Source organism: Schistocerca gregaria, chromosome 10, assembly GCF_023897955.1.
Source record: "Schistocerca gregaria isolate iqSchGreg1 chromosome 10, iqSchGreg1.2, whole genome shotgun sequence".
NCBI classification, from domain to species: Eukaryota; Metazoa; Arthropoda; class Insecta; order Orthoptera; family Acrididae; genus Schistocerca; species Schistocerca gregaria.
Genome location: NC_064929.1, coordinates 185,998,350 through 186,012,028, shown reverse-complemented (window position 1 = coordinate 186,012,028; position 13,679 = coordinate 185,998,350). Strand labels below are relative to the sequence as shown.

Genomic DNA, 13,679 nt, shown 5'->3' with positions numbered 1-13,679 from the left:
CTGGTGTTCTACGGATCGGAGCGTGGAATATCAGATCACTTAATCGGGCAGGTAGGTTAGAAAATTTAAAAAGGGAAATGGATAGGTTAAAGTTAGATATAGTGTGAATTAGTGAAGTTCGGTGGTAGGAGGAACAAGACTTCTGGTCAGGTGACTCCAGGGTTATAAACACAAAATCAAATAGGGGTAATGCAGGAGTAGGTTTAATAATGAATAGGAAAATAGGAATGCGGGTAAGCTACTACAAACAGCATAGTGAACGCATTATTGTGGCCAAGATAGATACTAAGTCCACACCTACTACAGCAGTACAAGTTTATATGCCAACTAGCTCTGCAGATGACGAAGATAGTGAAGGGAGATGAAAATTTAATAGTCATGGGTGACTGGAATTCGAGTGTAGGAAAAGGGAGAGAAGGAAACGTAGTAGGTGGATATGGATTGGGGCTAAGAAATGAAAGAGGAAGCAGCTTGGTAGAATTTTGCACAGAGCACAACTTAATCATGGCTAACAATTGGTTTAAGAATCATGAAAGAAGGTTGTATACATGGAAGAACCCTGGAGATACTAAAAGGTATCAGATAGATTATATAATGGTAAGACAGAGATTTAGGAACCAGGTTTTAAATTGTAAGACATTTCCAGAGGCAGATGTGAACTCTGACCACAATCTATTGGTTATGACCTGTAGATTAAAACTGAAGAAACTGCAAAAAGGTGGGAATTTAAGGAGATGGGACCTGGATAAACTGAGAGAACCATAGGTTGTACAGAGTTTCAGGGAGAGCATTAGGGTCCAATTGCCAGGAATGGGGAAAGAAATACAGTAGAAGAAGAATGGGTAGCTTTGAGGAATGAAGTAGTGAAGGCAGCAGAGGATCAAGTAGGTAAAAAGACGAAGGCTAGTAGAAATCCTTGGGTAACAGAAGAAATACTGAATTTAATTGATGAAAGGAAAAAATATAAAAATGCAGTAAATGAAGCAGGCAAAAAGGAATATAAACGTCTCAAAAATGAGATCGACAGGAAATGCAAAATGGCTAAGCAGGGATGTCTAGAGGACAAATGTAAGGATGTAGAGGCTTGAAGAGTTTGACAGAGCGCTGAAAGACCTGAGTCGAAACAAGGCCCCCGGAGTGAACAACGTTTCATTGGAACTACTGACGGCCTTGGGAGAGATAGTCCTGACAAATCTCTACCATCTGGTGAGCAAGATGTATGAAACAGGCGAAATACCCTCAGACTTCAAGAATATAATAATTCCAATCCCAAAGAAAGCAGGTGTTGACAGATGTGAAAATTACCGAACAATCAGTTTAATAAGCCACAGCTGCAAAATACTAACACGAATTCTTTACAGACGAATGGAAAAACTAGTAGAAGCCGTCCTCGGGGAAGATCAGTTTGGATTCCATAGAAATGTTGGAACACGTGAGGCAATACTGACCTTACGACTTATCTTAGAAGAAAGATTAAGGAAAGGCAAATCTACGTTCCTAGCTTTTGTAGACTTAGAGAAAGCTTTTGACAATGTTGACTGGAATACTCTCTTTCAAATTCTAAAGGTGGCAGGGGTAAAATACAGGGAGCGAAAGGTTATTTACAATTTGTACAGAAACCAGATGGCTGTTATTAGAGTCGAGGGGCGTGAAAGGGAAGCAGTCGTTGGGAAGGGAGTGAGACAGGGTTGTAGCCTCTCGCCGATGTTATTCAATCTGTATATTGAGCAAGTAGTAAAGGAAACAAATGTAAAATTCGGAGTAGGTATTTAAATCCATGGAAAAGAAATAAAAACTTCGAGGTTCGCTGATGACATTGTAATTCTGTCAGAGACAGCAAAGGACTTGGAAGAGCAGTTGAATGGAATGGACAGTGTCTTGAGAGGAGTTTATAAGATGAACATCAACAAAAGCAAAACGAGGATAATGGAATGTAGTCGAATTAAGTCGGGTGATGCTGAGGGAATTATATTAGGAAATGAGACATTTAAAGCAGTAAAGGAGTTTTGCTATTTGGGGAGCAAAATAACTGATAATGGTCGAAGTAGAGATGATATAAACTGTAGACTGGCAATGGCAAGGAAAGCGTTTCTGAAGAAGAGAAATTTGTTAACATCGAGTATAGATTTAAGTGTCAGGAAGTCTTTTCTGAAAGTATTTGTATGGAGTGTAGCCATGTATGGAAGTGAAACATGGATGATAAATAGTTTGGATAAGAAGAGAATAGAAGCTTTAGAAATGTGGTGCTACAGAAGAATGCTGAAGAATAGATGGGTAGATCACATAACTAATGAGGAAGTATTGAACATGGTTGGGGAGAAGTGAAGTTTGTGGCACAACTTGACCAGAAGAAGAGATAGGTTGGTAGGACATGTTCTGAGGCATCAAGGGATCACCAATTTAGTATTGGAGGGCAGCGTGGAGGGTAAAAATCGTAGAGGGAGACCAAGAAATGAATACACTAAGCAGATTCAGAAGGATGTAGGTTGCAGTAGGTAGTGGGAGATGAAGAAGCTTGCACAGGATAGAGTAGCATGGAGAGCTGCATCAAACCAGTCTCAGGACTGAAGACCACAACAACAACAACAACAACCACCAATGTGTAGCCTGTAAGGCTATTCGAGGGTATGTTCTACTGAGAAGTAATTGTTAAGAAAAAATTCGGTACGTTGTGTCGTTTTTTATTTAATTGCCATTAAAGTTAGTTAATCAGGCTGTTGCGTGCGCATGTGCAAGAGAGTCACCAGAGACGGTGCCGCCAAACGAGGTCTTTGTTTGGTTTTCTGAAACAGAAGATGAAAGCGATACAAAAATTGGACATGGGACGATAGTAAGAATGGAACCCGAGCCAAAGGCTGAACAGTCTTCTGCACTATCAACTTTAGTATGAGAACTGTAATCAAACGCATCTGCCAGGACGCCCGCGATTGAGCGTGCGACTGCCTGACTGGCTAACTTCAATCCTAATTAACTCGAGAACCGCGCGGCATATCGAATTTTATTCTCAACAGTTATTTCTCAACATAAGCTACCCAGCTAAACCCTTACAAGCCTTTCAGTTTGTTTCTGATCATCCTGTATTTTGATAAACACTCACTCATAAAGACTTCCTGTTGACGCAGAATTACGAAATTTGGAGAGAAGCAAGGTTTCACAGCACAAGTAAAAAAAAAAAGAATGTGATAATTCTTAAATTGTTATCACATCACATAAGAATATCGTTTTGCCATTAGATCTCAGAGAACATTATCATCCGTCGAAAGTATAATAGAAAATTGTTACAGCCTACACACGGAAAAGGAAAGTTGGAGTCATATTTCATTAAGTACCAAAAAACATTTTATTAAACCTACTCATTTCTAAAATGATCCAGCCGCGGTGGTCTCGCGGTTCTAGGCGCGCAGTCCGGAACTGTGCGACTGCTACGGTCGCAGGTTCGAATCCTGCCTCGGGCATGGATGTGTGTGATGTCTTTAGGTTAGTTAGGTTTAAGTAGTTCTAAGATCTAGGGGACTAATGACCACAGCAGTTGAGTCCCATAGTGCTCAGAGCCATTTTTTTCAAAAATGAAGCCCCTGCTCGCTCCTTTTTGTATGCCAGGGCTAATTTCGGGAACTACTGTAGAGATTTTGATATTGCCACCAATAGCCTGTCAGTATCGATCCCGAAAATAGGTAAAAATTGTCTAGACTCTCGATTCCTGAAATGGATGAATTACTTACCGTATATACGTAATTAATGTTGTATGGAGTTTTAACTTTGCCAATCCTTTTCGCACTTTGCCATTTTTTCCCTTTGGGACACTTAGGTCAAATGACAAATGCAAATTTCATGTACATTTTGTGTCTTACCATCAGTATATAATGCCAGTGTAAGTAGGCTGTTTAGTTTTTTTTATTGGTAACGCCGCCGCTACGTAGCGCTCTGTATGAAAATCACTGGCTGTGCCGTGTGCGGTCTGTGGCTGGTTGGCATTGTTGTAATACTCGCCATTGTAGTGTCGGGCAGCGGCAGCTGTATGCTAACAGCGCGTAGCGTTGCGCAGTTGGAGGTGAGCCGCCAGCAGTGGTGGACGTGGGGAGAGAGATGGCGGAGTTTTGAAATTTGTAAGAATGGATGTCATTAACTGATATATATATTATGACTTTTGAACACTATTAAGGTAAATACATTGTTTGTTCTCTATTAAAACCTTTCATTTGCTAACTGTGCCTGTCAGTAGTTAGTGCCTTCAGTAATTTGAATATTTTATTTAGCTGGCAGTAGTGGTGCTCGCTGTATTGCAGTAGCTTGAGTAACGAAGATTTTTGTGAGGTAAGTGATTTGTGAAACGTATAGGTTAATGTTAGTCAGGGCCATTCTTTCGTAGGGATTTTTGAAAGTCAGATTGCGTTGCGCTAAAAACTATTGTGTGTCAGTTTAAGCACAGTCGTGTATAATTGTTCAAAGAGGACGTTTCACATAGACCAGTCTTGTATAATTTTTCTAAGGGGACGTTTCACCAGTACGGCATCAGACGAAAGTCTCTGGTAGACAGGTATTATTTTCAGCAATTTGGCATCTGGCAGTGTGCCACAGCACGCCTCCTCCCCCTTCCCAAGCAGTCCATATTTCAAATACTTCTTACATGACTTGTAATTCGAATACCGCCAAACGGTTTTGGGCTCTAAGAAAAAAAGAAAATAAAGTTTTGGGGTGGAGTCTGTTGTTAAGTCCAATGTTTGGTACGAGTAGACATCTTTCTGCAGGAATGCCAACTTTGCTTGCCCTAGTCTCTTTTTTATGTCCTCCTTGCTTACTCCATGATGTGTATTTTGTTTCGTGGTCCTCAGTTTTGATGCTAATTTTGTCACTAGCCTTTTTTAAACCATTCATCATTACCTACGTCTTTCTTCTTCTTACTCTAAAAATACGTTCTGTGCTTATTAGGCTCGTCACAGCATTCAACAGACTCTGCAGTTGTTCACTTTAACTGACTAGAGCCATGTCACAAATAGAAAAGAAAATTGAGGATCTATTAGATGACGATCAGTTTGGCTGTGGGAAAGGACAATGTGGTATCGATATCTACGATGCCACAACGTAGGTGTGCTCTCCACGGTTGGCACTACGACACCGACAAGAACGACAGCGCCCTCTAGCCGGTGATGTGCAGCTCTACGAGAGCCGCTCCGGATTCACCCTATTTGATGCCGAGCAGACGACCAAGCAACATTGATTCTGTTTCATAGTGGGGAGCCACTATTTGTAACTTTGTAACTTGATGTTCTGCTTCGCACGTGCGTGCTCATCTCAGCCAAAGCTAAGTATACAGTAAAAGCACTTTTAATTCCAGTATCATGTGTTCTACCTCACCTGCTCCTCCTAGCTTTCTACATTCGGCCTACCCTTCAGGAGCAGACCCACGCTCCGACCTACCCGGGCGTGATACAGAACTAAAGGCAGTGTAAAATGGTGCAAGACGTTCGAAATTCTCAGAAAACTAGAAGTGAGCTATAGGGAAAGACGTAATATATAGTGTGTACAAAACCCAAGAGAGAACAATAAGACTAGAAGAACAGGAACGAAGTGCTCGGGTGAAAAAGGGTGTAGGGGAGAGGTGAAGTCTTTTACCCTTTCCTTTCCGTCTGTACATCGAAGAAACAGTAACGGAAATAAAGAAAAGGATCAAGAATGGGATCAAAATTCAGGGTGAAAGGATATCAATGGTAAGATTTTCTGATGACATTGTTATCCTGAGTGAAAGTGAGTAAGAATTACAAGACGTGACGAATGGAATGAGCTGTCTAGTCAGTACGCAAGATGGACTGAGAGTAAACAGAAGAAAGACGAAAGTAATGAGAAGAAGCAGAAATGAGAACAGCGAGAAACTTAAAATCAGAATTGAGGGCCACGAAGTAAGCAGAAAAATAGCTACTGACGGATGGAGCAAGGAGGACATCAAAAGCAGACTACCAACGGCAAAGAGGACATTCCTGGCCAAGAGAAGTCTACTGGTATTAAACATAATTTGAGGAAGAAATTTCTGAGAATGTACGTTTGGAGCACAGCATTGTATGATAGTGAAACATGGACTCTGGGAAAATCGGAACAGAAGAAAATCGAAAAATTTGAGATATGACGCTGCCAAAGGAATATCGACAATTAGGTAAGCTGATAAAGTAAGGTATGAAGAGGTTCTCTGCAGAAACGGCTAGGAAAGAAACATATGGAAACCACTGACAAAAACAATCGATAGGATGATAGGGTATGTGTTAAGACATGAGGGAATAACTTCCGTCGTACTAGAGGCAGCTGTAGAGGGTAAAAACTGTAGAGGAAGACCAATTGGAATGAATCCCGTAAATAATTTAGGACATAGACTGTAGCGCTACTCTGAAATGAAAAGATTGGCACAGTAGAGGAATTCGTGGTGGCCAGCATCAAAACCAGAGGTCTGATGCCTCAAAAAAATAGCTTACTCTGTTTTTATAAAACACAGATCTGAAGATGGTTATTATAGACCGAAACCGGTAATCTATGAACAAGACGTTTGTGACAATAGACGTAAATTAAAGAAAATTTATTCTATATACGAGTCTCTGTTTTAGTAGAGACAATGTTGTAGCTTGTGAAAATAGCATACTCCTTTTTTTTCGCAGAATTTCGAACATCTTGCAGCGTTTTAAAAGGGCTAAAGTGTTTTCTAGGGTGACTGATCCCCAAATTTCTCGTGTGTTCTGACTCGCTCAGGGCGACAAGCAGTAGACGAAACGTGTGCATTAGTCCAGTTGATTCTGATCATCCATGACATCTTACATCGGAAGAAGCAGTGAGACAAGGAGAGTCTTTTGCTGCTCTCCGGGACGTGTCAGCGTACAGTGACACGACGTCGACAGAGCAACAGAGGAACCATATCGGGATGTTCTCGTTTGCCCATGTGCCATCCTCTTGCACGCCATCATAGTCTCACAGAAGAATTACGCGTCAGTGAAAAACCGAAAGGCTAGAAGTGGTGAATAACAAATTGGGGACACTCAAACCAAGCACGCAAGCATAACGTACTTTATACCAACTATACCGATGGATGGAAGTGCTGCTCACTAGACTTATCATACGGCATTGCCCATTTACACTCCCCTCCCCCCCCCCCCTCTCTCTCTCTCTCTCTCACGCCGTAGACACCCGCCCGGTGAGAGTTTTCGTCGCTGTGTCAAGTTTCTGGTGTACCACTTCCGGTCCAGCTTGGTTTGGCTTAGTGTACTTTGTTTACTAGTATCAGGGCGACGCTCGGCTTGGTTGGAGATACGCCCATCACCCTCGCCCACGCCGCCAGTGTAAGACGAGGTTTTGACATTTTGTGATTCGCCGGGCCTCATCACTAGAGTGGTGTCGAGGGGAGGTCAGTGAATTCCGAGTGGGTAGCTTGCCCGAATAGCTAAGCATTTTTGTTCACTGATTTTAGGTGTCATAATAAGAGTTGTAAGACTACCATAGGCTACGGTAAACTGTCGTAAGCAAGCATAGGATGCAGTAGTTGTTCTAGTAACTTTGGTGAATCAAAATCGCAACCGCATTACCTATATGTTGCGTGTGGTGCATATATATCGAGAGTTACTCAATTTCGATTGCTTTGTTTTCGTATGCGACCTGTGTCTTACTAGATTTCACAGAAACCGGAAGCATTGAACCACCTTGAAACTGAGTGTGGATATATTAAGGGCCGTGTAACCTACAGAACATTTTTGTTCTACATGTCTGTTAATTAAAAATAAACAGATTTGATGACAAACTTGAAACTTCCGTTGTTTGGTTGAGTTTTTATTGGATAATGGTTGCTTTTTAACGTGAAAGGGAGGAATCTCGCCGGATAGAAGTTTAAAAAAATACACATTTATCATATAGCGCTAAAAACGCTACTACTAAAAAAAGAGGGTATGATTTTAAAAATGCGAAACAAAAAAGATATCAAACATTGCTTCAGTGCTTCGTCGCGCTTATATAAAACATGTTTCTGTTATTGGTAACCAACTTCCAATCTTATCAATATTTATAACTGGGAATTCCTCCCTTCGATCATGATGAAAAACGTCCCATTGACTACAAAACAACAACACCAACAATAATTACATTGTTTCTTTGTGTTTGTGCATTTAAACTGTGCTTGCATCAAAAGTAAACGCTTTGGTTACATAAAAGAGTAGTAGTTACGAGATCAGCTAATTTTTATTAGTTATAAAATGCAATTTATATTCTGCAACGATATAAAATACAGTGGACAAACACTAAACGATATGCGTTTCTAATTATGTGCAAAATAAACAAAATACAGTTCCTCTCTCAAACATTCATTTATGTTTCTACCAATACAGCCGATAATACTACTATTTGTGTACTGCACCAAAATTACCGAACCGTAATTCTGGCACACAACAAATCTCGTCATAATTTACTGCAGGATGGCGGCGGTTTTTGTGAGTTAACCGTATATTTTTAATAAGGCACGAGTCGGAAATTTGGTGACTGAGTTTGTTATCCCTCCAGATACGAAAAATGTAATTGTACACATTGACATTGAATTGGTTTCAGTCCGTCCGTTAGTGCACATTCTGTACGAATGTGAAGAACGATGTTATTTTTATACGGGCATCGATCAATGACTTACGCCTTTTTAAAGATAGAGAGCCATCGGTCGTGATTCGTGTCATTTTCAAAAGAAACGTTAAATAGCAGCACCGAAGATGCTGCATACCTGAAATCTGGTTTCACAGGATAGAGCGGATCAGGGGGTTGTGGAGGGAGCCGTAATCAGTTATTATCAGTTGCACAAGACAAACAAACTTTTATTTTCTAAGAACCACTTAATTACACATTGCATTAAAAGGATCGAAATGAAACAATGTAGCTGAAGGCCTATTTAAGAAAACTCGAAGTACCTCCTCGGCTGAAGGCCCAAAACCACACCAAATCAAGAACTGTTGAAGGCCTGAACAAAATTTATAAAAAATTGCTTTAAAGAATACACGTGGCTGAAGGCCTTACTTAAAAAAATATTTCACGTAAATACTCGGCTGAAGGCCAAACACATCACATTGAACAACTGAGGGCTTAGGGCCTGGATAACAAGAATTTCAGATAGAGCAATTTAAAAAAAAAAATTCGTTTTATACAAATGAATCTTCAAATTTTAATTTAAGAAGGATGAAGGCCTTATTTTAAAAATAAAACAAACTAAACTAATAGACAGCTGAAGGCCTCACAGAGTACTTCAGACTAAAATGAAAGTCACAATCTAAACCAACAGAACAGTGGTGTTCAGAAGTGTTTCAAGAGTCGGCCTGAGGAGGTAGCTCTAACATAAGGTGGGGTGAGGCAGGCAGCCAAGAGTAAGGTTAACTAACCGGATGGCAACCCGACTCGGGCAGCCAAGAGTAAGGTCGATCGGATGGCAACCCGAGTCAGGGGCGGCTGAAGGACCGACCAACAACGTAATCAGTAACCTTCTGCCTGACCTACGGCACAACGGTAGGTATCAGCTGAGGACGAAGATACCAGCAGCATTGCGTCTTCAAAATCGGCATCTAAAAGCAGCCAAGGAACAATAAACACTCTAAAAAAATATGAACAAACAACTGAAAGGCTGCCGAACTACATGCCGTGCTGGACAGAATCAACATGACGAAGAAAAACTCTCTGCCAGAACACTCGCTGCCGGCCGTGGTGGCCGAGCGGTTCCAGGCGCTTCAGTCCGGAATCGCGCTGCTGCTACGGTCGCAGGTTCGAATCCTGCTTCAGGCATGGATGTGTGTGAAGTCCTTAGGTTAGTTAGGTTTAAGTAGTTCTAAGTTCTAGGGGACTGATGACCTCAGATGTTAAGTCCCATAGCGCTCAGAGCCATTTTTTGAATGCTACGCTAACCACCAGGGCAGCTAACTGGGGTGGGTTAATGGCCACATGGAAGAATACACCGCTGGTGCACTTCACCGATAAGTAAAAACCAATTTAATATTTAAAGACTATACACGAAGACGGCTGCATAACACACCAATACGAAGTGCATTCAAGTTCTAAGGTCCCCGATTTTTTTTTCTAATTAACTACTCACCGGAAATCGATGAAACTGGCGCTACTTCTCGACGTAATCGCCCTGCAAACGTACACATTTTTTACAACGCTGACGCCATGATTCCATGGCAGCGGCGAAGGCTTCTTTAGGAGTCTGTTTTAACCACTGGAAAATCGCTGAGGCAATAGCAGCACGGCTGGTGAATGTGCGACCACGGAGAGTATCTTTCATTGTTGGAAAAAGCCAAAAGTCACTAGGAGCCAGGTCAGGTGAGTAGGGAGCATGAGGAATCACTTCAAAGTTGTTATCACGAAGAAACTGTTGCGTAACGTTAGCTCGATGTGCGGGTGCGTTGTCTTGGTGAAACAGCACACTTGCAGCCCTTCCCGGATGTTTTTGTTGCAGTGCAGGAAGGAATTTGTTCTTCAAAACATTTTCGTAGGATGCACCTGTTGCCGTAGTGCCCTTTGGAACGCAATGGGTAAGGATTACGCCCTCGCTGTCCCAGAATATGGACACCATCATTTTTTCAGCACTGGCGGTTACCCGAAATTTTTTAGGTGGCGGTGAATCTGTGTGCTTCCATTGAGCTGACTAGCGCTTTGTTTCTGGATTGAAAAATGGCATCCACGTCTCATCCATTGTCACAACCGACGAAAAGGAAGTCCCATTCATGCTGTCGTTGCGCGTCAACATTGCTTGCCAGCATGCCACACGGGCAGCCATGTGATCGTCCGTCAGCATTCGTGGCACCCACCTGGATGACACTTTTCGCATTTTCAGGTCGTCATGCAGGATTGTGTGCACAGAACCCACAGAAATGCCAACTCTGGAGGCGATCTGTTCAACATTCATTCGGCGATCCCCCAAAACAATTCTCTTCACTTTCTCGATCATGTCGTTAGACTGGCTTGTGCGAGCCCGAGGTTGTTTCGGTTTGTTGTCACACGATGTTCTGCCTTCATTAAACTGTCGCACCCACGAACGCACTTTCGACACATCCATACCTCCATCACCACATGTCTCCTGCTACTGTCGATGAATTACAATTGGTTTCACACCACGCAAATTCAGAAATCGAATGATTGCACGCTGTTCAAGTAAGGAAATCGTCGCCATTTTAAGTATTTAAAACGGTTCTCATTCTCGCCGGCGGCGGTAAAATTCCATATGCCGTACGGTGCTGCCATCTCTGGGACGTATTGACAATGAAAGCGGCCTCATTTTAAAACAATGCGCATGTTTCTATCTCTTTGCAGTCCGGAGAAAAAAAAAATCGGAGGCCTTAGATCTTGAATGCACCTCGTACACTGCTGCTAGCCAGAACGGCCCAGGAAGCAACAACTGGCAATGAACGAAGAGATGTCACAGCAGTTGAGGTTTAATAACAGGTTAACTGATCACTCAACTTCAGAATCCAGGTTCGGTGCGCAACGAACTTTGTGAGGTGCTAGCTGCGACCGCTACAATCCGTCCACGCTTGCACGCTGCCAGCAGTACCGGCCTGACCTCGCGCCACGTAGACTTCCTCGCTGCTCTGTCCCAACTGACCGACTGCCACCAGCATGCAGACAGCATTAAAATAGCTGTTCAGTCAAAGTCACACAAGCTACACATGGTTCCACACTTGCACAAACAACTCCAAGAATACTAAAACGAGTGACTGAGGTCATCAGTCCCCTAAAACTACTTGAACCTAACCAACCTACGGACATCACACACATCCGTGCCCGAGGCAGGATTCGAACCTGCGACCGTAGCGGTCGCGTGCTTCCAGACTGAAGCACCTAGAACCGCTCTGCCACACTGGCCGGCCAGTCAGCTAACAGATCCTCAAATTTCATTCGTACAGCTGACTACTTTGTAAATATTACGGCGCACTCGAGAAATGTGGTCGGAATGGCCGGTGATTCACGACCTGTTCGGCGGGCGCTGGCAGTGGACTCCGGCAGCTGCGGTCTGGAGTGTTCTCGCCGGCGCGGCATCGCCACGGGCGGTCCTCTGCAGCAGCGAGCGGCCTAGCGATGGGTCGATATGCGAAGCACGCCCGCGGGAAAGTCGATGTGCGACTATCGGCACATGTCCGACCGCGACGGGCGAACAATCGAGAAGCCTGGAGCGCCACTGGAGGAACGCGCGGACGACGTGCCGGCTGGTCCGGAATTCCAGTTCCAGCGGCCTGGCGCAGGAGAAGGCAGCCTGCGAAAGAGACCCTCGTGAGCGGTGTCCAAAAATTGTGCTGGATTCCTCCTTTCTGGTATGTAAGGTTAACGCGCCAGAGAGGCAGCTCTGACGTCGCGACTGATAATGGCAGCTAAACTTACGGAAAATTGAGAAGCGTCGATAGGAGTTGATGACCCAGGAAACGCGTTCGACGATATAAAAGGAGCAAAATTACGACATTCTCAGAGAAACAGTAATATGCTGTAGATGAAGTCCATAAACATAAAAGCGGACAAAAATGTAGAAGCACCGCGCGAAATGTGTGCTTGAACATAAATGCAGATGTTATCCACGCCTGCAGGCTGCACCGCCGTATCTGACCACGAAAGGCCCCTGTGCCCTGTCACTTGAAAGTATCATTGCTGGGCAGAACACTGTTTGTAGTTATGAGTGCGTTATATTGGAACTAAGCTGAACCGTGAATTTACTTTCAAAACTTTTTCTTAAAAATTTACTTTATTTACTAGCGATTCATCAAAAACATTAACACATTTAATCACAGCATGTGAGCGTGAAAGTAGTTGCCAGTGGGTAACTGATGAAAACAAATCAAATTTCCTTCAACAAATGGAAACTTCATTCCTAAAAGCCTTTTTTTAGGAACAGATTTAACATTATAATCAGAAAGCAGCCTGTAAAGATCAAAGTTACAATTTATTCAGAGGCAGAAAGAAACAAGTTTTGACTGTATGAGCTTTTGGGCAGAGAACCTTGCCGCTCCTTTTGACACGGCCGTAGTCAAGATCGCTCAAAACAACCTCTGAAAGACAACACCGGTACAAATCTGCAACACACGAGATTACATTAAACTAAAAATTTTAACAATTCACACAAGCACATAAAGTATGCACCCCGTAGGAGGGATAGAAATGATACAAAACACGAACATTAAAAGATTAACTTGCCACCGAAGGTGCAAATTGATTTAAAAAAAAAAAAAACTCTTACGGTGAAAGGGTGGCAACTTTATATACTAAAATGATTATTTAAATAAGGCCGGTGGTGTGACATGCCCTGCCGTCCAGGAGAGCTGCCACACTTGAATCTGTTAGAAAACGGCACCTCTGTTTTGCCAAGCACGGTGTTTCGCATCACGTACGCATAATACTTAGGTTGGCCTGTGGCTCCCTTCCGCCTGTGACTTGCGTCATGAAAACTGCTGTGGTTCCTCTCTCTGGCAGTTCTACGCCGCTGTGGCCTCTATCTGCCTTCGAAACTGCTGGTATGCGTAACTCACTGAAATATGGTCCGCACCTGGCAGTAACTTGTGTGCCGGCCGGAGTGGTCGAGCGGTTCTAGGCTCTTCAGTCTGGAACCGCACGACCGCTACGGTGGCAGTTTCGAATCCTGCCTCGGGCACTGATGTTTGTGACGTCCTTAGGTTGGTGAGGTTTAAGTAGTTGTTAGGGGA

General features: G+C 43.1%; 1 protein-coding gene across 1 annotated transcript in view; it reads right to left on the bottom strand.

Moving 5' to 3' along the window:
- The window catches only part of LOC126293230 (uncharacterized), a 167,858-nt gene extending 155,828 nt beyond the window's left edge, over window positions 1-12,030 (bottom strand). The window contains 1 exon segment of the mRNA XM_049986351.1: window positions 11,927-12,030. Coding sequence (XP_049842308.1) covers window positions 11,927-12,030 — 104 coding nt within the window.
- Window positions 12,031-13,679: the final 1,649 nt, after the last annotated feature.